This window comes from Nymphaea colorata, chromosome 5, assembly GCF_008831285.2.
Source record: "Nymphaea colorata isolate Beijing-Zhang1983 chromosome 5, ASM883128v2, whole genome shotgun sequence".
NCBI classification, from domain to species: Eukaryota; Viridiplantae; Streptophyta; class Magnoliopsida; order Nymphaeales; family Nymphaeaceae; genus Nymphaea; species Nymphaea colorata.
Genome location: NC_045142.1, coordinates 1358745 through 1385305, shown reverse-complemented (window position 1 = coordinate 1385305; position 26561 = coordinate 1358745). Strand labels below are relative to the sequence as shown.

General features: G+C 38.2%; 1 protein-coding gene and 1 pseudogene across 4 annotated transcripts; one reads left to right on the top strand and one right to left on the bottom strand.

The window, feature by feature from the left end:
* Positions 1-2218: 2218 nt before the first annotated feature.
* LOC116254217 (proteasome subunit beta type-5-like) lies at positions 2219-12930 on the top strand. Of its 4 annotated transcripts, XM_031629435.2 has the most exons (9): positions 2219-2417; positions 5815-6027; positions 6863-6981; positions 7123-7252; positions 11328-11434; positions 11561-11695; positions 11788-11891; positions 11970-12070; positions 12570-12930. In XM_031629435.2, the coding sequence occupies exons 3-9, from the start codon at positions 6871-6873 to the stop codon at positions 12686-12688; spliced, it is 807 nt and encodes a 268-aa protein (XP_031485295.1). In that variant the 5' UTR covers positions 2219-2417; positions 5815-6027; positions 6863-6870; the 3' UTR covers positions 12689-12930. The 4 variants fall into 4 exon arrangements, with proteins under 4 accessions (XP_031485295.1, XP_031485294.1, XP_031485293.1 ...); XM_031629434.2 differs by lacking the exon at positions 5815-6027 and having other exon boundaries at positions 2219-2426; XM_031629433.2 differs by lacking the exon at positions 5815-6027 and having other exon boundaries at positions 2220-2417.
* Positions 12931-13081: 151 nt separating this feature from the next.
* On the bottom strand, positions 13082-17612 carry LOC116254359 (uncharacterized; annotated as a pseudogene).
* Between the last annotated feature and the right edge of the window lie 8949 nt (positions 17613-26561).

Genomic DNA, 26561 nt, shown 5'->3' with positions numbered 1-26561 from the left:
AATGAATTTGATTCTCTAAGTGAGTTTTGAATTGTTTGAGGTGTTTGTGCCATTACGAGAAGCTGGTTCGTTATGCAACTTGACGGTGCAAAACTACAAGTTAAATGTTGGGAACAGTATGACAGAGGCGGCTTCTCCATCTTGAAGCTTCTTCATTACCTGAAAATGAAAGGCTATAGGTGCCAGTTAAGCCTGATCGGGGAACGTCTGTTTTAAATAAGCGCAATTTATATGGTAACTTCCTATGTGGGTACGTCCACATACATATATATATATATATATATATATGTGTATATATATAAGCTAGTAACTCATTTTGGAATCATCCATGAACATAAGAGAAGTAGAAAGAGCCAAAACTGATAAGAAATCTGGGGCGGTTTGTTCAAGATGGTCAAAATCGTCATATTAAAAGTGGCTTTTTTTTGTAATTATAACTCGAAGTGTTTTCTTTTTTCTGAAAATTCAGTTTTGCTGCGACAATTTGTGAACTTAAATTTTTAATTTCAGAACAAAATTCCACATCAAATTGGACTTGGAATTAAACTTTGAGCTCTAGTTTTCATTTGTGTTTGATAGTCTAGCATTTTGCTTTCCAATTTGAAACTGATGTGTTTGATAGAATAAAAATTAAAATTTGAATTGATGAAGTAAAACCATAATGATATGTGCGCTAAAGGAAGATGAAAAAATTCTAATAATTCTACTACCCCTATGATAAAATGAGCCTATAATTTGGGAATCAATTTTTTTTTTTGTTTGATAGTACAATTCCTATTTCATAAAAAAAAAAAGAAAATTTCAATTATAAAATTTCACAATTCCACTCTCATGAAGCAGCCCTAACGAATTCTGACCCACATACGTTGCCCAATTGTGAACTCTTCAACCATCTTCTCTGGTATACAAACTTGATGTCCGAAAAGTTTAGAAAAACACCCACAAACCGGTCAAATTATTTTGAAATCAGAATAATGAAATATGGTTTTGTTTACCTCTGAAAGTTGAAGGGGAAGAAATTGCTTATTGGATCCAAATGGAAGCAGTGGTTAAATGCATTGCACCTTTCATCTAATTTGACATATAGAAGGAGTGATGATCATGATTCATGAGATTCGAGTCATAACCCATTGGCCTGCGCCACCAGATCATCCTCACAGGCAGAAAAAAAAGATTATGAGATTGTTCAGACAATCGAAGAAATTCGATAAATCCTCATGAACACAATAGATACAAAAGCCAAGACTGCGGTTCACAAGCGAAGCGCTCTCTTACCACAACAGTGCAACTTTTATTTTGATGCTCTTTGAGATCTCAAGTGTTGTAACACGAAGAACCAAAATTAAGTTGCTCAATATAACTTATTTCTTTCTTAACATATCACTACAAATTTATACGACAAGCTTAGTCACCTGGGTGCGTTTCCCAGGAGCTCGCACCCGCAGCGTTGCGGGTGCGGGTTCGGGTGCGCACCCAATCTGCACCCGATGATGAGGCGCACCCAAACCGCACCTAGGGGAGTTGGATCAAGTTTCGAGTCGAAACCAAATTCAAACAAAGTTTCTGGGTGTATTGTTTGGAACTAGATCTGATTTCGGGATGAAACCAAATTAAAAATCCACAAAATCAAATTTTCGTCGACCGTTGCATTTAATTTAATACATCTATAGATATATTATATGTTTTCTTTTCTCTTTCAAAAAAAACGATACATGATTAAAGAATGATGACTTTCATAAAACGATCTGTTTGCTTTTTTTTCAACTATTTCTTTTTTGATTTTTTTCCACTATCATAAAAATATATAATTTTAATTGTGTTATTCAATTTCTATGAAAAATTAATAATAATAATAATATTAATATTAATATTAATAAAATATCTTCACCGTACCGCCGCACCTAATTTTTTTTGAGATGTGCCGCACCGGCACCCGCACCAGCACCTGCACCGATACCCCGCATTCAGGTGACATAGAGGACAAGCACATGTTTCATTTTTCCGACTTGAAATAATGTCTCTAATACTACGTCATGAGCCCGAAAGTAGACTCGTTTTGAAAAAAGGAGCCAAGGTTCGGCACATTAAGCTGACCTACGGCGCCCAGAGGCGGTTCAGTTTGGCGAGTGGGGCCCAGCCAGGACCCGGGACGCGAAGTATTGGCGATTCATGCGATTTGATTAAAAGGATCCGGTTGTTCCGGCGCCGAGTCCGCAATGAACGGTAATTGATGAAACTTTCGCGTCCGCCTCTCCAGAACCTTTTTTTCGCTCTCCATTTGCCTTCTGGTTCTCTCTGCCCTCTCCCGGGCTTTTTGTTCGTCCTGTTTCGCGATTCTGTGTGTTGTTCTGATTTCGTTCTGGTTCGCGATTCAGAGTGTTGTTCTGAGTAGAGGACCTTCACCAGAGGCTGATACGGTAATTTGGGTAACTTTTTTTCTAATCAGAGAGATCTTCTAGCTTATTGATTAGATTCTCGCTTCTTCTGAATGTTTTGGTTTGATGGTTCTCACAGAGAAATAGGTTTTCTTGTGTTTCTCTTTGATTTTTGCTTTTTGTCTGTGCGAATTCTTTGGAAGGGGCTTTTTTATACGTCCAAAATTTCGTAATTTCATAATATGTTTTGATATGTTATGATATGAATTTGTTTTTCTGCTTTTTTGGGTTCGGAAGTGGACGATCGTGTTTTCCTGGTTTCACTGTCTTTTGCTTGGCGTGTTGGTGAACTTGCTGTTATTTTTCTCTTTGTCTGATGGAGCGATGTTTAGGTTGTTGTTATTATCGTTATTGTTGTTGCTGTTGTTATTCCTTCTGTCGTTGCTGTTATCCTTATTGTTGTTGTGATTATTCTTGTGGTTATTATTTTTTTGTTAGTTCTGTGATTATCCTTTTCCCTTTCTGAAGGTCTATTTATTATTGTGTTGTTAAATTATCGTTACTTCTTTCTTTGAATAGCGTTTCATGGCTTTGCATGCTCAATTACGAAATAGTTTTCATTGACTTTTTTTTTTTAGTTTTCTGAAAGATCAAGATTATTATTATTAAATTTTTTGGTTTGTGTTAAGAGTCTTTACGTAACTTTGGTACGTAAAGGAAAACATGTTCATCGTGTATGTCAACTTGTTGGGCGTTTAGGAGGCTATATGGTGGCAATAAACGAATACGAATGGAACGGTCAAAGTTTATAATATCTTTTATGGAAATGCTTTAAATTTTTAGATTTCTCAGTCGATGGGAGTTCGGATGTTTGTTGCTAATTCTTTTGATTGGGTCACTTATCATTTAACTGTTCGTCTTCTTCTTCTTTTTCTATTTGTTACTTTGTATTGGACGATAGTTTCCAAGGACTATATATCTCATAAACTTATAGACCTTATGACTTATGAATCTATGTGTTTTTATGAAGAACATATTATTCTTGATTTTTACTGATTTTTTATGATTTTTTTTTAAATTTTTCCCTATTTTTTCTGATTTATTAAAAAAAATGATACGGTTACGATATTTTATGATACGGCGTATCTTAAAGCCAGACTGATACTTCTTACAATACGCTTTTTACAACATTGACATAAACAAACAGTTTACCTTCTAAATGAAGAATGCTACCCGTATTCAAAAACAGTTAAACACTAACACAAAAGGACCTGGTTTTAGTATACAGCAGCAGCCACGTTTTTGTTTGACAGGTCAAGGAAAATGAAACTAATCTAATAGATACAAATATAAAAAGACGTACGGCTGCAAGAACATGAAAAAACAGGTGAAAAGGCCGTTGCTGAATATGATAAACAAACTACTGCAAGCTTGGAAAAATAAAAGAAAGGCATTCATTTGTTGAACTTAGCTGAGATCAGTAGTGTCGCCCAATGACGAAGAAATCACACTGGCAATACTCAAGCTGAAACAGAAAATAACACATCCAATGAGAAGGCCATCACAGACCATGGTGAACATGCTACTGCAAGCTTGGAGACCGAAAAGAAGGACAATGACTTGTTGAACCTAGATGGAGTATTGCCTAATGAAGAAGAAACCACAGTGGGCAAAGTACTCAAGCCGAAATCTAACATGAAACAACCAATGAAAAGGCAGTGGCAGACCCATGTTACTTAAATTTTGGGGTTTTAACTTTTAAGTAATCAATCTATCAGCCAAGCAATTGACCAGCCCATCTTTGCCTTATCATTGACAATCATTGTCTTTTTGCGCGCGCGCACACACACACACACAGAGAGAGAGAGAGAGAGAGAGAGAGAGAGAGAGAGAGAGAGAGAGAGAACAAAAAATCCCACCACATAAATTGAATGAATATTGCAAGACATGTTTCGAGAAAGAATTTTGATTGAAGAAAGAATGGACATAATTCCTCCTTAAAGTGGATTGAAATGAAAGTTTCAGGTTCTTAATTTTGAAAACAAAATATCTTGTACTCATTCTTCATAAAATATGCTCTTTTTCCCTTTTTTTTTTGTCTTCTGGTGAGTTCTTATTCCTTGCTTCCATTCCTGCATAACATGAATATTGTCTTGTTATTAGCATAATAAGTGAAAGCTCTGCAATTAGGAGTTCAAGCCTCCGTCCCTTTGACCCTCAATTATTTCCCTTCTCTCTCTGCCTTTCTCTTTCTGTGATCAGTATTCCTATAGCATCCAACGGACTTTACTCCGCTTTAGTCTTTCTCTGTTCAGACTTCTTTCTTTAGTGAAAGCATTGCATATTCTGCACTACCATTAATAGACTGCGACTTCCAAAACTCAAAAACAGTAGAATGTCTGCTAAAAGAAAAACAAGGTTAGATCTTCATCAAATGCAAAATCATACTTTGAATGGGACTCCCAACGACTAGATCCTTTTTACGATTCAATTAGTTTGCACCTACCGTCAAAGAGGAGAAAGGATTTTGACAAAAGAGTGCTAATAGTCTGCTGGTTCTAGGAAGGTATATAGATGGAAGCTTTGCAGGTAGTGGGAGGGGAACAGTTGCAGAGTTAGAAAAAAATTTTAAAAACTACTGCATTCACAAATTTTCATATCTAAAAGGGCACTCATATACGTAACCGAGCAAATGTTTGAGGAAGATTGACAGGCTGGTGTAGGCAGCTCATATGTAGCTCCACCATTGAAGAGGAGAAAGTAGTATGCTAACAAGGGCATATTATGCTAATAGAACGATTCCTATCAACAAACAAGGGCATATTATGCTAACAGAACGATTCCTATCAACAAACAGATTTTTCTTTGGGTGGTATAACATGAAGTTTGTCTTTTTACTATTTATGCTAACAGAACGAACATAACAAATGTTCAGATTTTCTTATCAACAAACAGATTTTTCAATGAACAAGCATAAGGGCATAGCAATTGCTGAACTAGAAATCAGTAACTAATGACATTGACGACAGAAAAATCCAATGGTATTAGCAGATATATAAGAATTAGTTGCTACATTTTGCAATTACTAAATGAATAATATTCAAATGAATGGAAGAAAGCAATTGACTTCTTCATATCCAATAAAAATTGCTGAAGTATTAGCTTTGGGGATAGGGTTGCAAACATACGAAGAAGTTTAACAAAAACGAAATAGAAAAAAGGTGTCCCTCACTCAATACATCGTTTGTTGGAACAGAGAAACCTGATATGCAATTGCCGAATCCAGAAAAACAAAAAAACCCTAAAATCTTCACCGAAGATGTTTAAAGACTAACCTTGCGACAGAGAAACCTTGCAGATCTGTTCGCAGAGAAACAATGCAGCCTCAGTTTGTTGGTGCCCAGAGAGAGGTTGACAATTTCCTGACCTTCGGTAACAGGGCAAGCCACAAGAAATGTTCAGAATCGGGAGTCGTTGCCGAAATCAGTGTTCCCCACACGGATTTGCTGCACGAACGAGAGAGGAAGAGACAGAAGACTTGTTCTTCAGTTTCTTGGCGAGAGAGATGACTTGGGGAGCACGCTCGCATCGCGAGTCTCCCTCCTGCCGCTGCCGCCGCTGCTGCGTTCTCCCCTGATCATTTGTCTCGCAGGTAGCCGTCTCTCTCCCTCGTCGTCTCTCTCTCCCTCTCCTGCTCCCCTCGTCTATCTGGCCCTCTAACTCTCCTGCGCCCCTCATCATCCATCTCGCCCTCTGAATCTCTTCCTCCCCTCGTCGTCTCTATCGCCCTCTCACCCTCTTGCTCCCCAAGTCGTCTCTCTCGCCAAGAAACTGAAGAACAAGTCTTCCGTCTCTTCCTCTCTCGTTCGAGGGAGGGGGAGAGAGAGAGAGCGGGAGTCTTTGTCGTTTGAGGGATCTTCCGCCATTTTCTGATTCTTCATCGAGGTTATTTGTTTCCCATTTTTGCGCTATTGATTAGAAGTTTTTTGTTCATTTTCAGGTTTTCTTGGTTATTTTCTTCTTTCGTTGTTGCTTTCTACTCTTTTTGTTGTTTTTGGGTTTTCGGATCCGAGATCCAGCGGATTGTTTTATCCTTGTTTTTCAAGGATACCTTCCTCGCAACATCTACTGTCATACTGTTCCCAAATTTTTTTGGTGTCTCGTTTCGAATTTTGGGTAATTGTTAATTGCTGGAGAAAATATCCGAAGTTTCTCATGCGGGAAGGAACCATTTTTGCTCCCAGTTTGAATGTTTCCTTTCGAGAATTAAAAATTGATCTTGCTTACTGAGAAGTTTAATTTTGGGGGCTTCATTGGCTATTTAGGTGTTCTATGGTTCCCATGTTTTTGAACAAGTATCTGCGGCTTCTAGAAAGTGGCTGTATTGGTAAATGGTATAGATAATACCTTTGTGGAACATAAAAACGAACACGTCTTAGTTCCTTTGCAAGTTAATTTATCCTTTTTCCTCTTTCATTGTGTTACAGGTTTAATCATGAAGCTTGATACAAGTGGTCTTGAGTCATTTGCTCCGCATCAAGGTGTTGACGCTGAATTTAAAGAACTTTCGCTAGTTGCATCGTTCGAATTCCCCAATGTTACAAATGTGAGTCGAGCCTCCATCCTGTTCTCCTATTTAACTCATGCCGTTTCCTTTCTTTACGTTCGTGATTTTTGCTTGTATGTTCAATCATAGCGCATTGTCTTTTGCACTGAAAGATGTTCTGAAGCCATTTCCCTTGTGCAGTTTGATGATTTTCAGAAAAAGGCAGTTCAGATGGTGAAGCCTGCAAAAGGGACAACGACACTAGCATTTATATTCAAAGATGGAGTTATGGTTGCTGCTGATTCTCGCGCTAGCATGGGAGCGTATATATGTAAGGTTCCTGTTCTTTTTAACAGTTTACACTAATAGCAACTACTTGTCTCGACTTTCTTGTTAACGAACGTAGTGGTTTTATGTTCATCGTTAAATTTTAACAATGTTAAAATTTGTTAACTTATCTGGTTGTGATCATGCAATTCATCAGGCCTAGTATAATTCGTGCTTCTGCTGTGATAAAAAAGTACCTACTTTAGTGCTTTTTACTTGTTTTCTGACCTACCATGGAGTTGCTACTAATAGCGTAGAAAGCTCAAGCATTCTTTGATCTGTAGGTTTATGCAAAAATCAAGTTCTTTTACGAGTGTATGTCCTTCCAGGATCTGCATACAGGATGTACTGCTAAACACTGTCTTCGAACATGTGGTAATGATGTTCTATTAGATTCCATGTTTATGAAGTGGTTCAGAACCACTTTTTGGAATTTGCACTTAAATAATGTTTGTCAATGGTTCAAAGAGACCGCCAAATAGCAAATAAATTGGGTCTTTAGGGTGTTGCATACAACACTCCCATTACTTGTTTCTGACATGTGGCAACTATAGAACTCATAACTATTGGAAAATTGACTTGATTTTATGCTAGCATCAGGTGAAAGGGTTATAACTTTAAGGTTGTCATTAGGGTGGTTAAGTCACACTAATTTGGTAGTTTTGGCATGAAGTTGTACACATTTGAACTATCTGAGATTCTGAAATACAATAATGCTGTTAGTTCAATACAATATGCTATCTCAAATTTACAGCAACATGAGATATTAGTCATCACATATTTGATATGAAAGTGTGTAGGATTTATAGGACTAGACCACAAGGACATGAATGACAGCATGTGTTGTCTGAAAAAAGTGAAAATGCTCTGGCGATTTGTGTACGAATGTTTAAGTTAGAGTTCCTACTCTAAAATTTAAACTAGTAATGACGCGTAGATACTATTGCAATTGAAATTTTAAGAGCGACAAAACTGAGCTGAGTATTAGTAAACAACCCTAATTTTTCATGATTTATAAGCATTGCCCATTAAATCCAAGTCAAAAGTAAACTTCATTTATCAATTAGGATTCTGGAAATAGGAAATTACAACAACTAGAAACTGAATAAGATCATAGAGTATGTTGGTGGAATTTGGGACATATTATTAGCTGCGTCTGACAAAGGTCTGATTGCCTATGAACTGTCCTGCCATATCTACTGTAGTGCTGACTTGGCATGGTAACTTTAACCACAAATATTCTTGAAATTTTGAATGCATCGCAATAATTTTCTGTATTTTAAATCTAACCAATCTTATTTATAAAGCATTGCTATGCTTCAAAATATCCCACCAAAATAAATATTATAATAGTATCGCGTTAGTTTCATAATATTTTCATTTTGTTCTAAAATATTCGTATATTTGGAATGGGTACCTTTTTATTGTTTTCTTTCTTTTGCACTTTTTAGAAAAAATCTGCAAGTGTTTGTCAGTGTCATTGCAAGAAAATAGTAGATAACTCGTATTTTCATGAATTTTCTATTATCCTATATGTTTTCTATATTTATTGAATTTCTGAGATTTCAAAAGCTTTAAGAAAACTTTCAAGAAAAACCTCCTTGGGCTTAGGATTTAGGACAATATGTGCGATTGTGATAGGAACTATAGTCACAAATAACATTTCAGAGTTTTAAACAGAGAAGTTTTTCTTGGGTATAATACGGTGAGCTTGGCAAAAAGGGAAAAATATAGTAAATTTTGAAAAATAAAAAAAAAACTAAAAATGAGAAAAAAATCAAATAAGTGAGAAACTAATAATACAAACATAAAAAAATAAGTTGATTTGTAATAAATAAAAATAGAACATGAAAAAAACTGTTTGGCGTTAAAAAATGAAAAAAAGGAAAACACACGAAAAAAGCATTAAAAATGTGTTTTTTAGCATTTTTTCGTTTTCAAAGTTTTTTTTTCAAAAAATTCGTCCTTTTAAGTTTTAAACAGCAATTTTATGGATCATGTTTTTTCCGCTTTTTTTTTTTTGTTTTAAAAAACGTGTTTTTTGTGCCTATCATAGGAACCAATTTCAAGGGATGTTCCATAAGAATCTGTGGCTATAATGGAAAGCAATTTCGAGTGAACTTCCTTAAGACTTAAGACGTCATAGGGGGAACCAATTTCAAGTGAAGTTCCTTAAGAGTTAAGACCTCATATTCCTTAAGAGTTAAGACCTCATATCGGGACATTGAACATCTGAGCAATCTAATAAACTAGCTCATGTAACATGAAATAATTGCTGTTGTATTTCAACAAGAATATATCAATAATCATGTTTGGTTTTGGGGCTCCTTTTACTGAAGACGCTTTTTGGATGTTGTAACTAAAAACAAAAAGATGATGTAAGCAAGCCAAAGAGGGCCTGCAAAACCGTGTGTTCTGCTTACAGCCTTTAATGTTTTTCTCTGGGTCTAGTTGACAACCTAGCAAGTATGTGGTTGGCAAACGTTAATAACCTTTGGTAGCAGTTGATGAGGCTAAATGTGTTTTTGACCAGCAGTAAACTAGACAAAAATATTCAACGTGCTAATAGTTGGATAGCCTGGTATTTAGCCTTTATCTAGCTCTTCCATAAGGTCAACCAGAAAGGTGTGGATAATGTTATTTATTGAGCCAAATCTGAAACATGAACCTCTATTGTGTTGGGCTGTATAGGAATGATCTTCATTGAGCACCCACATTTTCTTATTACATGATGAAGTTTGAAAAAAAAAATGCAAAAAAGATATAAATTATAATATCGGACAACATCTTGGGGATCTTCAAGTAGGTATCAGAAGTGCTGAATAACAAGTTATTGGGACCTGAAAATTTGGTGTGGATATCCTAAATAGATCTGTGCTCCTTCCTGAACATCTCGTACTGCATGTGGTTTTCGTAAGTATAAAGTTGACCATTTTGGCACGTGAAAATTCTGAACATGTGTATCTGAAAATTGTAGATGACATAGTTTTGGGAATTGCACATGCTTACTGCAAGAATATCTAGTCAAATTGGTAACTAAGTAAATGTAGATTGGTTTGCCTTGTTTGTCAGTTTAACAAAGTGTAAGATTTTGACTCAAGCTCAGGCCTATCTTTGAGCTTGAGCAAGCAGTCATTTGTCACATACGTACAGGTGAAAAACACAACACAGAAATTTCTAAAACAAGAGTGATTGCCTGTTTGTCTGTGTCTGTAGGGTGTATTTGTAGATACAGATTAAAATATTCATATTGTGGCAATAATAAACCTAATGTTTCTTTTAACAGGTATAGGTTATTGCAAGTCATCTGGAACATCTGGTTATGCTATTGTAGTCAAGGGTCTCACCATCTTTGTGCAAACCCCATGAGGAATATCCCTTTACTTTCCTGTGAAAAAGGAAAGTGTATCGATAATCAATGTATAGTTTACCACCTAATTATGTTAGGTAGATGGACAAAAAATGTTGTGTACTCAAGTGCACTATGTCCCCTGAAACTTATATGTGCAGGTATTTTGTATGAAAACTAATTCAACCGTTGTGATCTCTATATCCAAAAATCTAATCGAATACGTTCTGTTGTTTTCTATATGTAGATCAAAATATCTGACTTACAAATATTGTTAAATAAATAGACAAAGATTCATTTCTCCTTTTCCCAAAAGCTTGCTGCGTGGGGGTGGTCAGTGGTGTTTAAGCTGCTGCTTCTCTGTGAAAGATATAGTGAAAGATATATGACTGTAAATACATGGTTCGTATAATGACGAAGGTGCTGCTGCCTTGTAAAAGTGTGATTTTTCATGGGCTGCTCATTTTTTAGGAGGTGTATGGCGGGGATATTATTTCATATATTAGTATACTTTTTTCTTGGATTTTGTTTCGGGAAAGCGTAGTGAGATGCTGCTTCATGAATTCTTTGCGGAAGGTGGATTGCCGTGCTCTAAAAACAGCTTCCTTCATAATTTTAGTGTTGCATGTACACTGTACAGTTTGCATCTATCATGTTCTTTTACCGTCATCCATGTAGTTAGACTTTTTTGGATCTGGGCATGTCCAATATTTTCTTCTGCTCATTTCAGCTTCACAATCTGTCAAGAAAATCATTGAGATCAATCCATATATGCTTGGCACAATGGCTGGTGGAGCAGCTGATTGCCAATTTTGGCACAGGAATTTGGGCATCAAGGTAAGCTTTATCCATCACATGGTGTGGTTTATGAGTGCTAGTTTTTTTACTGGTATCTGCTAAGCTATGACAATACCACGATGTTTCTGCTTCTTTTACTATTTGTCATTTGCCATTCATTTTCAGTGCCGTTTGCATGAGCTGGCAAACAAGCGGAGGATTTCAGTTACTGGCGCTTCTAAATTGCTCGCAAATATTCTTTATTCTTATCGTGGAATGGGCCTGTCCGTTGGTACAATGATTGCTGGATGGGATGAAGCGGTATTTTGACTTGCCTTTTTTTTTTTTGGGTATGTAGATCTATATTTTAGTATGCTATATATCAATTTATGTGCTTGTCATATGCATTTCAGGGCCCTGGTTTATATTATGTTGATAGCGAAGGTGGAAGACTTAAAGGGACACGTTTCTCAGTTGGATCAGGTTCACCATATGCATATGGTGTTTTGGACAGTGGGTGAGTAGACTTTCCTGCTATTGTGAACAGAGAAGCAAGCTTTTGTGCTCATGCTAATTTCTTGATATCATCTGCCAGTTATCGTTGGGATTTATCAATTGAGGAGGCTGCTGAACTTGCACGCCGGGCAATTTATCATGCAACATTCCGAGATGGTGCTAGTGGAGGGGTTGCTAGCGGTTGGCTCTCTCTCTCTCTCTCTCTCTCTATATATATATATATATATATATATATATATATATATATATATATATATATATATTCCGGGTGTTTGTAATGAACAATTCCAGGATGAGTTTTTTTTTTCAATGATTTTGAGAATATCTCTGGAGCTGTGCATTGAGAAATATGAAGAGCAAGAAGAAAAACAGGACAATTTTTTTTAGCATTTTTGTTGCAAAAAATATTTAGAAAGCTCGTAAAAATTTTCTGAGTGTAATAAAGGAAAATAGAAAGCAGCGCATAAAATGTATCAAAGAATATATTTTCTGGAAATTTTGCAAAAACATCATCAACGTATTAAGATATTGTCGTCACATTTTTCATATACCAGTTTTTTTAAAAATGCAAATTGTCGAGGTATTATCGAAATTTCTAGAGAGCACGAATGGTTTATGGTCTCAATCACCCAACGTTACTTTGGCTGCTTAATTTCCTTTTTACCATTCTTCCTTTCAGTTTATTACGTTGGGCGCGACGGCTGGAGGAAGCTCTCAGGAGATGACGTAGGTGATCTACATTACAAATACTACCCGGTTGTTCAAGAAGAGGAAATGACAGAAGCTGCAGCAGCTTAAACCATTAAGCATAGCAGTTGGCCACTGAAACTTTGCCAAGAGGTAGATGAATTTTGCTGCAACAAATGCTTGGCATGCGTATGCAAGAAAATATTATGGCTGTGATTGACATCTGGTCGTAAACAGAGAATCACTGGGATGATCTCTTGTTTCAAGACAGTGAAGTTAATACATTCTTGATGGTTCTTTCTTTGTTGAGTTAATGTTTAATGTGTTTTAATGAATCAACTATAGTTCCTTAACGTCGGATCGTTATGCTGGTACCTTGATTGGGATTAAGACTCAGTTAGGCCTTCGCTTCTTTTTGTGGAAGCAATTGGATTGCGTGTGATCTTTGACGAGTTTGGATTCAGCCTGGCTTGTAGCCAAGGTACAAGTCTTGAGCATTGCAGTGACCAAAGTACCGCAAAAATGTTGACGCCAATTAGGCTGTATGTTGGAACTAGAAAACAACCAGTTTCATACTGAAAGCACTTGAACAAAATCTGAGTGCAATTGTTAGTTGGAATCAATTTCCTTTGACGAAGACAAACTACGAAGACAAACTAATTCTTGTGGCGCTTGGAGGGTCCCAACCTCACGCCGACATTCACCTGAGGTTGGCCAAAGAGAGAGGGAATCCGTTTCAAGCAAGCACCCCATTTTTTTTCGTCTCCTTCGTTTCTAATTAAACAATTCAGTCCTTGTAAAATGTACAAACTTTCACCTCCCACAGTAACGGGTTCTCGACACGGAGCCGGACTTGTGAACGAAAGACACGACCCTTATCAGCCGTGCCGTCTCGAGTCGGCAACACCATCCGTGTGGAGTCGTGGACTTTCCCATTGCCTCACCCTTCCAACGCCGAGTCGGCTAATCCGACTCCTGAAGGCCACCGAGCACAACCGACCCGACGAACAAGCCGGCGGCGCCGGCGCCCAGCAGGGCCGCGAGCGTGGTCTGGAGGGCGACGAGAGCGAAGGAGTCATCGGGGATGGCGACGGCGAGAGGGAGTGAAACGGAGGCGAGGGCGGCAGGGGAGAAGGCGGCGGCCCTCTCGACCAGGCCGAGCTCCTCTGCCTTGGAGAGGAACCGGAGCTTCTCGATGGAGGAGAGGGTGAGGCCGAGGTCCTCCGCCTTGGAGAGGAGCCCTGCCTTTTCAACGCCACTGAGCACCTTTCCCTTTTCGATTTTCTTAACCACGTCCACCTCCATCTCCTCGCTCCCCTCCGCGAAGATCCCGCCCCCGTATCACTGCTTCTCCCAATCAGGATCGTATCTGTTCACCTGCCAGCAACGAGGAAGGAAATGGTAAAAAATTAGTTTAGCCTTCCTTCTCCGTCTCCTACTACATCGGCGGACGATTACATCTCATAATTCGGGGCAAAAGAAAAAAAAAAAATCAGCGTTAGAGGAACTGAGAAAGTCATCGCTCGCCTTCTTCTTAGGGGCCATGGCGACGACTCTCGACGGGCTTCGCCTGCGGGAGAGGAGCGCGAGGGCTTTTTCTCAGAGAGAAACTTCGAGGAGAAGGACGGGATGGAGACCGCCAGAAGCTCTCTCTATCTCTTTCGATTGGCTGAAGGGAACCAGGAATTTGCGCGGCTCCTTGTATTTTCAGTATTCTTTCTTTTGTTCAGAGAATTTTCATCATTTTTTTGGATTATTTCCTAGCCCGAAGTCATAAGTCCATAATCTGGTTCTTTCAGTCTCACTATCTTGATAAAAGCTCGTGAGAATTCAATGCTTTGCTCATTGTAAGCTCCCTTGTTCCTGACAATGGAATATCAGCTGCCTTTTTGTTCTTTTGCTTAAAACCTGTAATCCACATGGTGCGTTAGATATCTTAATCGTGGTAATACGTAAGTGATATTGTCACAACTGATTTTCTGAATCAAAATTTTTCTTGAAAAAATTCACATAATTAGCTGTAATTAGGTATTTTCAGATTGGTTTCGATGAACTAGAAACCGTTAAGAAATTTACAAAAAATTTATTGAAAGAAGATGTAACTTCTATAAATGATAACATGGGACCAATCGATTGTAAAATAATCTCTGGGCCTAAACACTGAAAGCAAAGAGGGAGGTTGACTTTGTCTGTCTGTAATGGATGGGTTAGCTACTGATATGAAACGAAATGGACGATTCAAGTCAAAGGTGACAGAACTGGCCTTACGTATAATACATGGTAGTTATCTACTCGCAGTTGATGACAGTCCAACTTTGAGAAATATCATACAAGAATCACAAGGCCTCGATTTTAAGTGAAGCAGGCATTGAGGCAATGTGAGGTCAATGGTGTCGCCAATCTTCAACTGCAAGTGGAGTGACTTTAAGCTGCCCCAGTCCAATCTGATCAGATTTTAGTCTATTTTAGACTTACATTCAATTTTTCAGTAAGGTGGTGCAGAGGACTTAGAGGCATTGGCATGGTGAAGCTGGTTTGTGAGTACCATGTGGGCAGTCAGTTTAATTTTCATGGGCATGATCCTTCTGTAAGCCGCAGCTAGAAGTGCACAACTGCTTTCAACAAGATTCAGCTGTGATTCCTTTCATTAAACTCAAAGACAGTGAACAATGAACTGTGGGAACTGCAGATCAAATTCCTGGCGTTTAACATAGCAATGTGAAACACCAAATTAGCTATTCATTTACTTGTTAGTACACACAAACTCATGCACACAAACACACATAAAAACATTTGTTAAATTTCCCACAGCAGCCCATCGTGGAGGCTTATATGTCATACATGTGTGACACATGATCTAAGAGGTATGCAATGCCGCTATGACAGACGCTTGACGCATCCATAACATGAACACTGTGATTTAAATCTAATTAACATTTGCAAAGAAATCCTATTTTTTGTCGAGACACAAGTCTTAAACTTTCTGGTGTATCTCCCGGTAGAAAGTTGCTACTGACAAAGACTTGTGAAAGTCACATCTTGTTGTTTAACCTGTATAAATAATTTCACTATGTTTCCTGCTGTTGTTATATTATATTGTCTGTTAACTACCTAACATTCTTTGCAAATATACTAGCAATAACACTTATAGTGCTCACTTGCTCATTGCTTCATAATGTTTTTAAATGTCTCTGGCTACATTTGTTTCACTATTCCTTGTGGTCGTCTTCTTTGCCAAAGTTTAACTCCTTCCTCTCTCATTCTCAAAAATATGTAATTTTTGTCGGTGTATGGGGCTTCCATAAATTACGGGTAAGTCTATAAGTTGGGATAGTACAATATTTCATATGGTTCATTTCTCAAAAACTTTTGAGAATTTGATTTCATTAAGTGCAAGAAAAGGGTGGAGGCTCCTATCTTCGGTGCCTTATACTGCTAAGAGTTCCACTAAATCTCTCTCTGTGTCAGCTTCCTTGGGTAAAAAGAAAATCGCAGAGTAGCATTAAAGTATCAGCCAGTGAATATGACAGTAGACAGTATAAAGGAACACTTACACTAACCATCTTAGGCATTGTCTGAGACTGGGTTGTTACGGCCAATGAGGAATGCACTGCAGATGTTCTTGCACAGGTGCGTTCACCGCTTTCCAACAAGAAAATAGTAGTGATCATGAATCTATCCTTTTCCTCCGTGAGCAATGCTATTTGAAAACCAGAAAGAGCTCTCAAACGAGTTGTTAATCAGGTCTAAGCACCATGAAGAGCTGGCTTTTCAACAAAAAAGGAGTACTTTTAATAGCACAAAAGGCCCTTAACGACATTCGATATTAAACAGTGTTTATTTGGAAGAGGATCAGTTGCATTACATAGAACAAGATCTTCATTAAATCATAATTTCCAACATTGGAATAGTGTTTACTCATAGCAAAGAAGTTCAGAACATTGATTCTAAGATCTTATGCAATTTCGTGTGGACGCCATAAAAACATGTTTATGAAGATTTTCAGACAAAACTCCTTTTTTGTTGATTTCGGTCAGTTATGCAGAGAAAAAAAACTCACGGTGTTATATATGCCTTCATACCATGCTTTTCTGAACAATCTCCCATCATTCCAAACAACCATTTTTGCTATTGAAAAACACAATTGAATCATCATTGATTCGAAAACGAAGGTATTAGAACACTTCAGGTTCTTTTCGTCGGTGAGAACTATATTCGATGTGTGGTGTGGAAAGTCAATTATCCTGGAAGATAAAAGCCATTAGATTTATTGGTTAAAAACAAATTGTACGTACTTTTTTGTTTTTGGGAAAGACCAGAACGGCAAAAAAAGTTACAAGTACGCTCTTTAGCAAAGCAAAAAATGGGGCCTGACCAAAATGGACGTGAACAAAGACCTTCCTCCCTCTTCATTCTACTGGGTTTACTATTTTCAGTACACTCTCTCTCTCTCTCTCTAACAGTCACCATATAAACATTAACAACAATTCATGGTGCAATAATGGTAGAAGGGTGTTTCAATCTACTATATGTGGAGTGGAGTGTTGCTGGATGTGGTTAAAAATTAGAAATTTATCAAATAAACATTAATGAAAGTTTATGACTGTGCTTTTTAGCAATGGTTCTTTTTGGTGTTTTTCCATTCAACATATGGTGGATTTGGACTCGTCCATGTCTCTCTCCCTCTCTCTCTCTCTCTCTCTCTCTCTATATATATATATATATATATATATATATATATATATATATATATATATATATATATATATATATATAGAGAGAGAGAGAGAGAGAGAGAGAGAGAGAGAGAGAGAGGCCAAGTGGTGAAACAGGCTCTTTGTTCACGTCCAAACCGTACGACGATGGGAGGGGGAACTTTCCCCAAGTGGAGTCTTCCACGAGAAGACGCCAAATTGGTATGCAAAGAGGAGAAGCTGGTTGACCACATGTTGGCCGGAGCACCAAGCAATGTGACGCCAAAATCCTTCTCCGTCCTTACTCCCCCACCCACTCTACATGCACATATGGCAGCCATGATCGATCGCCCACTTGTGTTGCAGGGGCCTTCGCCTTGTCACGTCACTCAGTCCCCAACCCCCCCAATCTGTCGTGTTCTTCATCATCTTCTTCCGCTTCCGCTTCCGCATAAGACGAGTTTCAGCCTGCTGCTGCTACACAGACCAGATCAGATGAAATCAAAGGGCACACGCCAACTACGTCCCTCAATTCACTCACACCTGTGCTGGATGACGATCACTGGTTCCAGGATATCGAGTTCAAAAGGTTCATAGAAGCTTCAAGCCCATTGGGCAAGCTCCCAAGCGAGACACCTGCACAGTTTTCTAGAAAGACATTGAAAATAATGAAACTGCCTCATCACCAAATTTGTGTTGTTAATTATGATCTAACTACCAACACCTACTTTTGTAAGGGCTTTCAGTTTATTTTCTTGTATTCTTGATCTTTCGGTGATAGTGAAAAACTTTGTGCGGTCGTGGATGAAGGAGAACTTTTTATCTCTGAACCACGTAAAATCCTTTTGTCTTCTTCATCGCTTTTTTCTCTTGGTGTCATCAGAGTGGGGGAGAAACAGAGAAAGGACCTCGTTCCTAACACTAACTTGTCACACAAAAAGAGTGGATGGTGAATCCAGCCACTTGACTTTCACAGTCTGTCAAATAATGGAAGCCCTTTTCAGCAGCAGTTTATACAGTCTGTCAAATAAAGGACGTCCTTTAAGCGAGATCACTTTATGTGCCAAGTTTCCAATTAGTTTTTCTAAAACCGTTTCAGTATCAGAATCAGAGGGAACCCTGAGAGTTTGCTTTCTTCTCGAGAAGAACTCCTCATGGTTTTCTGTTATGGTGTCTTAAAATGTGGCTTGAAATGTCCCCCTATGATCAATGTGGAAGAGAAAGTCTTCAATCCTGCCATGGCTGGAGCTCTGCAGCTCCCAGCCATTCACTTCCTATGCTCCATTCATGTAACCCATCAATGAGTCCCAAGATTTTTGTGGTCTTCATTTTATGTGTCCTGATAAGAACATGCATGCAGAGTGCTGGTTGCTCGCGTCCAATTGTTTTCAGAATCTTTTAGTTTTTAATTTTGGGGAGAATGCAGAATGAAACATCATTTGATAATTGATCGTATGATGAAACAATAATTGCTGAGCACGTACGCTAGTTTTTGTCCAGTATACATAATTGCAAAATCTAACTGAGTTTATGGAATTATTCAAAGCATTGCAGCAACAATCACAGAAGCCACGACAATAATGATGTTACATGTGAGCCAGTGCTTCTCCGGAGCTTCTTTCTTGAACTACTTTACAATAATTGGTCCATTATCTTCTTTCTGGCTGCTAAGTACGAATTTTTTGTTTCTGAAAAGCATTAGATTAATAAAATATTTCCAAAAGCGGGGAGATCTTAATTAATTGCAGTAGACAGATGCAGAAAAAACAGAAATCTTCTGTAAACATTTAATCACATCCAAGACCGTGGCTTTCAAAACTTGCAGTTCGTCATCCCATCTGAGACTAAACAACCACAAAACATTATCATGAACAACTATCACGTTCCATATTATGATCTTTCAAACATCTTTTAGTTGACAAACATCCTGTCCTACATGATGTCATGAAATATAGATGTTCCGTTTCCAGAACCTCGAAAATCTGTCCTTCAATTATTCGAAGGCTTTTTACATCAAACAGTCCAAAGAACAGACATTTATCTATTCCAAGCTCCTTGTTCCCGAAAGATAGGTTCACAAAAATTTACAGAAACTGAAAGGAGGAATCTCATCTTAAGAAGAGACTCCTATAACAGACCCAACGGCCAAAGAGCATGCTTTAGAAGTAAGGAGCTCACATCAATAGCAGGTAACAAGTACAATTATTATGAAGAGCATGATTCTTACAGCTATCTATTCACACAATTGCTGTGAATAACATGATTTCAGACCTATATTATCTTTACGTACAGCTACGTGGGCCTGGTTTTGATGTCTTAATATTCTTATAACCAGTTAATACTCTCGCTCTGACATTGGCTTCAGAAGGATCAGACACTGATTGGCTAAAACAACATACAGATTGCATAAATTAGACCTTCTTCTGAACCCAAACTTCTCAGCCACTTATACAAATACAATACATGAAGAAACAGGGAAAAAATCTATGAATAAACCGTTAGATGTATAAACAAAGAGGGTAATTAATTATGAGCACATGTATATATATTAATTCACTACAAAAGTAAGAACTAAGGGTTTGCCTGTGCTTTCTACTTCCTATCCATTTTCAGACATATTCTTAGCTTGAAGCTCGAATTTCGAGGGCGGCAACATGCCCATTTTGGTAGTGTCATTGTCAAATACATGTCTTGTAGCTGCGGGAAGAGTTCAAATCTGGCAGGGCAACAAGCATCTTAGAAGGCTGTGAAAGATGAGGAGTAAGTTGATACTAGTACAAGGCAACCTTATGCGTACAATTTGGCAGAAGAAGACTAGGCAAGTTGTTCACGTCAAACTGCCAAAAGAATCACTGAATTCCCCCAAGGACACATTTGGAGGTATGCCCAAAGTTCCATGCACGAGCCCCTGCAAGTGGGCTCGATGTGGGCGCACCCACCCACATGAGGATTGATTAGCTTTGTCCTGGCCCAACTGCATCACATCCCCAACTTTTTCTTGCTTTGGAGGAACATGGGGAGTAGGCCCTCTCCCCGATCTGGCTCTCAATAACGTTGTACCCATTATGCCTAGCACCCCCATTTGCATGGTTTTTCCATCCATGGTGAGAAGGACAAGGAATCCAGCAACACCATACTTCCTTAATGGCTACATTAGCTCGTAATCGTGCTCCTAAACCCGCAACAGATTGGTCGAGATCGATCGACAATCGGCACCGGACTCGAGAAGAATGTCCAATTCTCACTTAAAAGAAACCCAACTTCTTGATGCCACCAATCGGATTTAAGTAATTCAAGATCTAGCAAACTTTGTTTTATCTAATAAGGATATATAGCTCGAAATGATTTGTACCATCAAATCATAAGGGTGTGTTTGATAGCTTCATATGAGATCGGAGGCTGATTTAATGGAGATCCCCTTTATACGGAACCTATAAACACTGGATTTTACCACTATGGGAAAAAACATACATTTGAGTTTGCCGCTATTTGCATTTCAGAAGAATAACATCCCGTGAGTGCGACCGTGAGATTCGAACATTGTATTCTTTGACTATGAGCAGCTTTTGGTCGTCTTGAAGGCAGTTGGTCTGTTGGCTTCTTCCAGAAGACCATTAAAAACAAAACATGCTTAAGTTTAAGCTTTCCTCAAGGTGGCGTTTAAATGAAAGAAGTTTCACACTTAAAAGGCGTCCTTAAAATCTGTGTTCAAAATGTCAAGACGGACGACTGGCAAATAAGAAACTATGCGCTAAACAAACAATTGATCTCATTTTTTTGTTCGCTACCTTGCAGATCTACTTGATACTTTCAACGCCACAATCACATGTTCTCTTCTCTTTTCGTTTTTTTTTTTCCAAAGGATTTGAATCCAAGTCTAATCACGCCTTTAGAAAACCAGAGCAAATTAAATTAGCCAACTTGTATTTTTCTCAAAGGTCGCGTTGATGATTGATTTCTACACTGTATGGATTTGAGATCCACGTTTTGGATGGATGCTGAAATCTACAGTTTGATACTGTGGATTTCAGCTACCGTGAATGTCAAATCCCTTGGGATCAGAGATCAGTGGAGAATCAAACACAATCTAAAGATTTTAAACGGTGGGATGGTCAGTTTCACCCAGGCCAAATCTCATTCTCATCTCCTCCCCTCCCCTCCCCTCCATAAACGGAAGATGACGTCATGAGATTCTGGGCCCCAATGGAATCGCACCACATGGCTCCCGTCCGCACACGACTTGGCCTCTTCCTATTGGCTGGACTCAATGACTCGTACCCATGCCACTTGTCAACTATCCGACTCGAAAGCGCCATCGGTGGGGCCCGCCATGGGGGGAAAGACTTTGAGTGCAAGGCCTTTGTCCCTTTCGGAATCGGGTGAGATTTGATTCGGGGATGTTAGGTCTCAGGATTTTAAATCCATGTCCTCCACCTAAAGCAAAAACTTTGAGAGGCATGGTTTAATGTGGCTTATATACTTTAATCTCGAATTAGACCATTTAATTCCGTCCCAATAATAGGGACTTTAGATTCACGAATTTTATAAGCTAAAAATTCACAGTACTGATCTCGTGTAGTGTCTCGAAAGCAAACACCCCTTCAAGGTAACCAAAAGCCTACCTATTTGATTTAGTGGCTAGCCATGCCTCAGCTTTCAAACTTTTAGATAATATTTTAATATTTTTCATTTTAATGAATTAGTATAGATATATATATATATATGCATTTATTTCTTTCATAAAACGGCATTTTTAATTCACGGCCAATTTAACGGTTTGCCACTTGTGCAGTACACCGGTGTGCGGTCCTTTCCCGTTGCAGGAAGTACAGCCTTCGTCACGGAGCGACACTCATGGGCGATGAAGTCATGACTTTACCATCACAAGTGACAGCACTAAAGTATTTTTTACTTTTAACAAGTTCAAAAACAATTATCAGTCGTTTCACTAAGGCCGTGTTCGTTTGTTTCGCGGGGGGTGATCTGAAATCCATATCCTCTCGTTCGACTTTATATCCATAATTTTTAACAGGTAGCATCTTCAAATCTATGTCACTCAAATCTTCAATTTATTTATTTATTTACACTGATCATCTTTTAGAACACATATTTTTATGCAGTCTAAAAGATTGGCACAATAAAAATTACGGTTAACCACATTGTTCCTCGGCTGCACTTCTCAAAGGTTAAAAAAAAATTACCATAAAAAATTTTAACCTGGCCATGTTGGATTGGTTAATTGTGCTTAAAGGATTTTTGGTTGTGAGAAAAAATCTAAATTTTCATATTGAAACGTTTTTGTTAACCAAGGACTAACCTTTTACTTGTTTCTAATCCAATCAGCTGTGCGAAACCCTAGGAAGATACAAGAATACTTTTTGTTATATTTTATTCTTTACGATAATATCATGGAAAGTTGAATTCTTGAGACACTTGTTCCCGCTTTTTAGAGTTCTATTTCGGGTGTCCCCTGTTTGACAGTCCATGCATGAAGAGACAAAACACTCTCTTTCTAAAGCAGGCATGATGTCCACCAATGAACGAGCATGATGTCCACCAATGAACGACCTCTAGGGATACTTAAAAATGTGTGAAGAACTTAATGCTAACAAGTGTTGTCAGAGTTGGCCAATTCAAGAGTACCATGTGTCAACTTTTAATTATTTTTAAAAATTAAAAAAATATTTTGAACTAATTTGATACATTTTTCTTCGATTCACAAGAAAATATTAATTTTTTTTTTGCATGAATAGGTCAACAAGTGCTTATGCAAGGGAGAACCAACACTTATATACGATTTGGAGCAGAAGAAAATAATTAACTAAGGGAAATTTTCAATTAGAGGCATATAAGCTTCACCTTTTTTCTGATGTAAGGATCACATTGAAGTCTTCTAATTTTTTAAATAATTACTTAAACAATCAATAGACATCTAGATCGTTAGAAACCGGTCTCTTCTGTGAATTCAATTCTCTCCTCTAAATTAAAGTAAGCCAAAGTTGAACCTCGAGTTGATTTTTCTCTTTTCTCAAGTCTAGTCTGATTGCTTGACCATTTCTTTTGCGAAGACAAGGACTCGGCTCCGTATTGACACATGCAACGTGTAGATTTCTTTTGATCTTTTTGTTGAATTTAGAGAGGAGCCGACTCAAAAGATAGAAGAAGAACTTTTGAGTCGACCCATGAGCAACAAATACCAAAAAATCAGGCATCGGGTCGGGCTTAGATGGTGAAAATGACCCTTAAGTAAGATTAACCAAGCTTGGGCTTCCCGGCCCGAATAGGGCTTCAAGCTGGGCTTGGGTCATGAGCCAAATATTAACCAAGCTTAGTTGAATTGGGTTGCTAAGGGAGGTTGTTGGCAATGGAACACTAACACAGTGTTTCATAAACATGTCGTAAATAGTGTTGTGTTGTCTAATAGTGTTTCATGAATTGACTTCAATCTTTAAAATCTGATTACCGGATATTGCTTGAACCGATCAGCTTGAGTTGAATAAGCAGCAAATTAACTTGACTCGGTGGCGAATTCAAGAGTGCCACATGTCAGGTTTTAATTGTTTTTTTAAACACACATGTTCATAATTTTTTTTGAAGATGACTTTTTCGTGTTCCTTGGTTGGTTTGCACCCAAATCAATCAATTTGGCACATTCTCGAATTTCTTCAAAATCAATTTTGTACAGCATTGAATTACAAAAGAAGATGTTATTTGAATTCAAATTTTTGAAATTTCAAGTTTTCTATTTGAATTTGAGTCCTCTTTTAAGTTGTTTAAGAAAAAACTAAATCTGATATGATAAATGGTGGATCCAGCTCAAGTCCAAACCCTTTACATCTCTACTTTATTTTTTTTCCCCCCTCCCCACCATCTCCTTTACATGAACCAACAACTCCAAGCCAAAATCTCTCTCTCTCTCTCTCTCTCTCTCTCTTTTCCTCTGTGTGTGTGTGTCTGCTGATCATTTTTATGACAGGGGCATGAGTTCAGGAGGAAAAGCATGCATGCATACGAAAGACAACTTCTCTATGAAAAATTTATCTGAAGGTTGACCAGACGCAAACACCACTCCGGCCTGTCTCATCAATCCAGCGTCAGACCGGCGCCTCCTGAAGCAAGTGTAAGGCTACAAATTAGACATCGCCCAAGCTCATGAGTCATGACAAAGCAGTCGGTAATGACAAAGCAGTCGGGAAAAACGATGTCAATGGCTTTGAATTTCCCCCCGCCACCGACCCAGATCCGATCGTCCCGGATTAATACATCTCAGGTTTAAATGAAGAAAAGAAAAACTCCGATTGATAATCAAATTGGTTGTTAATCAAGTTTCAAATCCCTTTTACAATTCTTAATCTAAGTTCAGTTCAATACCTTACCCCAAAAGGCTTTGGCATATGAGCTTGGGTCAGAAGCTAGTAGGCAGCTGGTACATGCTGCAACCCAGTGGTTGGGAGCAAAGAAAGTAGTTTTCATTATTTTATGCTGCCAAAAGAGCAACAAAGTCTCTCAAGTCAAGTGTGGTTTCGTTAAATACAAAATGAAAGATTTGGTTCAATACCCAAACTACTTGATTGCCATTAGGGTGACCACTTCATATTTTTTTAATAGCAGGTCCAAGTTTCCAATATTGCAATTCAATTAGTGTTATTTGCTCAATGAGCATAGCATAGTTGGTCGGACTGGCGTCGAATGATGAATATGAGATACTATATTTGACAGGTGCAGCCTTAAATCCCATAGACAAAAAGAAAAAGAGAGGGGTTTCGGCTCCTTGAGGGCGAGTGTCTGAAGAGTTGAATGCCCTTTTCAGCAGTAAAACTGAATTGATTGTGAATATGCAAAGAAAATATTATTATAATATTTATTTACATATTAAAAAAACATAAAAATTTAAAGAGCACAGCAATAGGGGACATGTGGGATCGCTGTTTCAACCAATGAGCGGAACTGGCTTGGGGCCCATTCAATTTGGGGAGTGGTAATGGCTGCATCTGATCCAAATGAGATCCATTTCATATCCGGAACCTATCTCTTGAATAGTATTGGAAGTGCCCAGAAGAAGATAAATGCCACATATGCCCAAAATATGCTGGCCCCACAAATGAACCAATATTCCACCGTCGCCTTTATTATTTTATTTCATTTTATCTCATGACCAGGAATATTCAATCCTCAATCTTAGTGATCATAAATGTCATTGTAGATTATATAATACTTTCTAGAGCAAACATCTAATTCCAGTATGCTTTTTATAGTCCATGAAGGTCTTTGTTGCTACTTTTCCCCTCCCCACTTTTTTTAACATAAGTTAGAAGATTGCTAGGTCAATGTTTGATGTCCTGTAAGTGAAGAAGAGAAAGTAAAACAACAAAATTTATTGCATTCACCAATGGTCAATGGACATGTAAAAATATTGGTGATCAGGTTACTGTTGATCACGAATTCATGAGTTTGTGATTTATTTCATGTTCATTTTTATATTGTTTTCGCTTCATTTACGTGTCACTTATATGATCTGCTCTGTGGCATCCCCCCCCTGCCAATTATTCAAAACATTCAGCGTGCAAAGAACTCAACAATGGCATCACAAAAGGCGTGGTTGTCAAGTCCAATTGCTCTATTCAAACCACATGCTCGTACTTTTTTGTGCCACCAAAACCCTAATAAGATGCATGTTCTTGAGTTAATATGTGGGTCCGAAATGACCTGTGGCCTTGTATAAGATCTAATTATGATACTTAAGAATTGTTATGGCTGCCCATAGGAGAGGGAAGTCACGAGGGGACCTGTCTGGTAGCAAGGTCAAGGACTTCAAGTTAAAGGAAGCGAAGAATTCGATGGATACAGTGGATGGCGACCATTAATACAGAAGCTTAAAAAGTGTGAGTATCTTGTGAGGTGCTTAGGAGATGTTTGAATCATGTTCTGATGCAGGCGGAACGGATAGCCCTACATATGTCGTCTGTCGGTTTACAGATGCAAACAAGGGCCGTGTTCGGCACATCTCTTTTTGTTTGAGAAATGTGTAAAACATGTTCCCTCGTGTTCCCCACCATTTTGGCGCAAGAACAGCAGAACAACACATCCTGTAGCTTTGATGGGACATTTTAAGGAGCGTTTTGATTTGATAAAAAGAACATAATATTTTTATAATATGCATTTCAACAACATTATATCCTTGTTTGGGACTGTTAGAGCTAAACAGCAATATCCATATCCATATCAAAGTTTTTTGAGGCAGGAACATAGAGTTGTACATGAATGGTATGTGTTTCAAGAACACAATGTTC

Excerpts from the sequence above, each read along its gene's own strand:
- LOC116254217 (XM_031629435.2), top strand. The coding sequence starts at position 6,871 with ATGAAGCTTGATACAAGTGGTCTTGAGTCATTTGCTCCGCATCAAGGT. Across the intron at positions 11,892-11,969 it reads TATGGTGTTTTGGACAGTGG|TTATCGTTGGGATTTATCAA; the intron begins GTGAGTAGACTT and ends ATCATCTGCCAG. Across the intron at positions 12,071-12,569 it reads TAGTGGAGGGGTTGCTAGCG|TTTATTACGTTGGGCGCGAC; the intron begins GTTGGCTCTCTC and ends TCTTCCTTTCAG.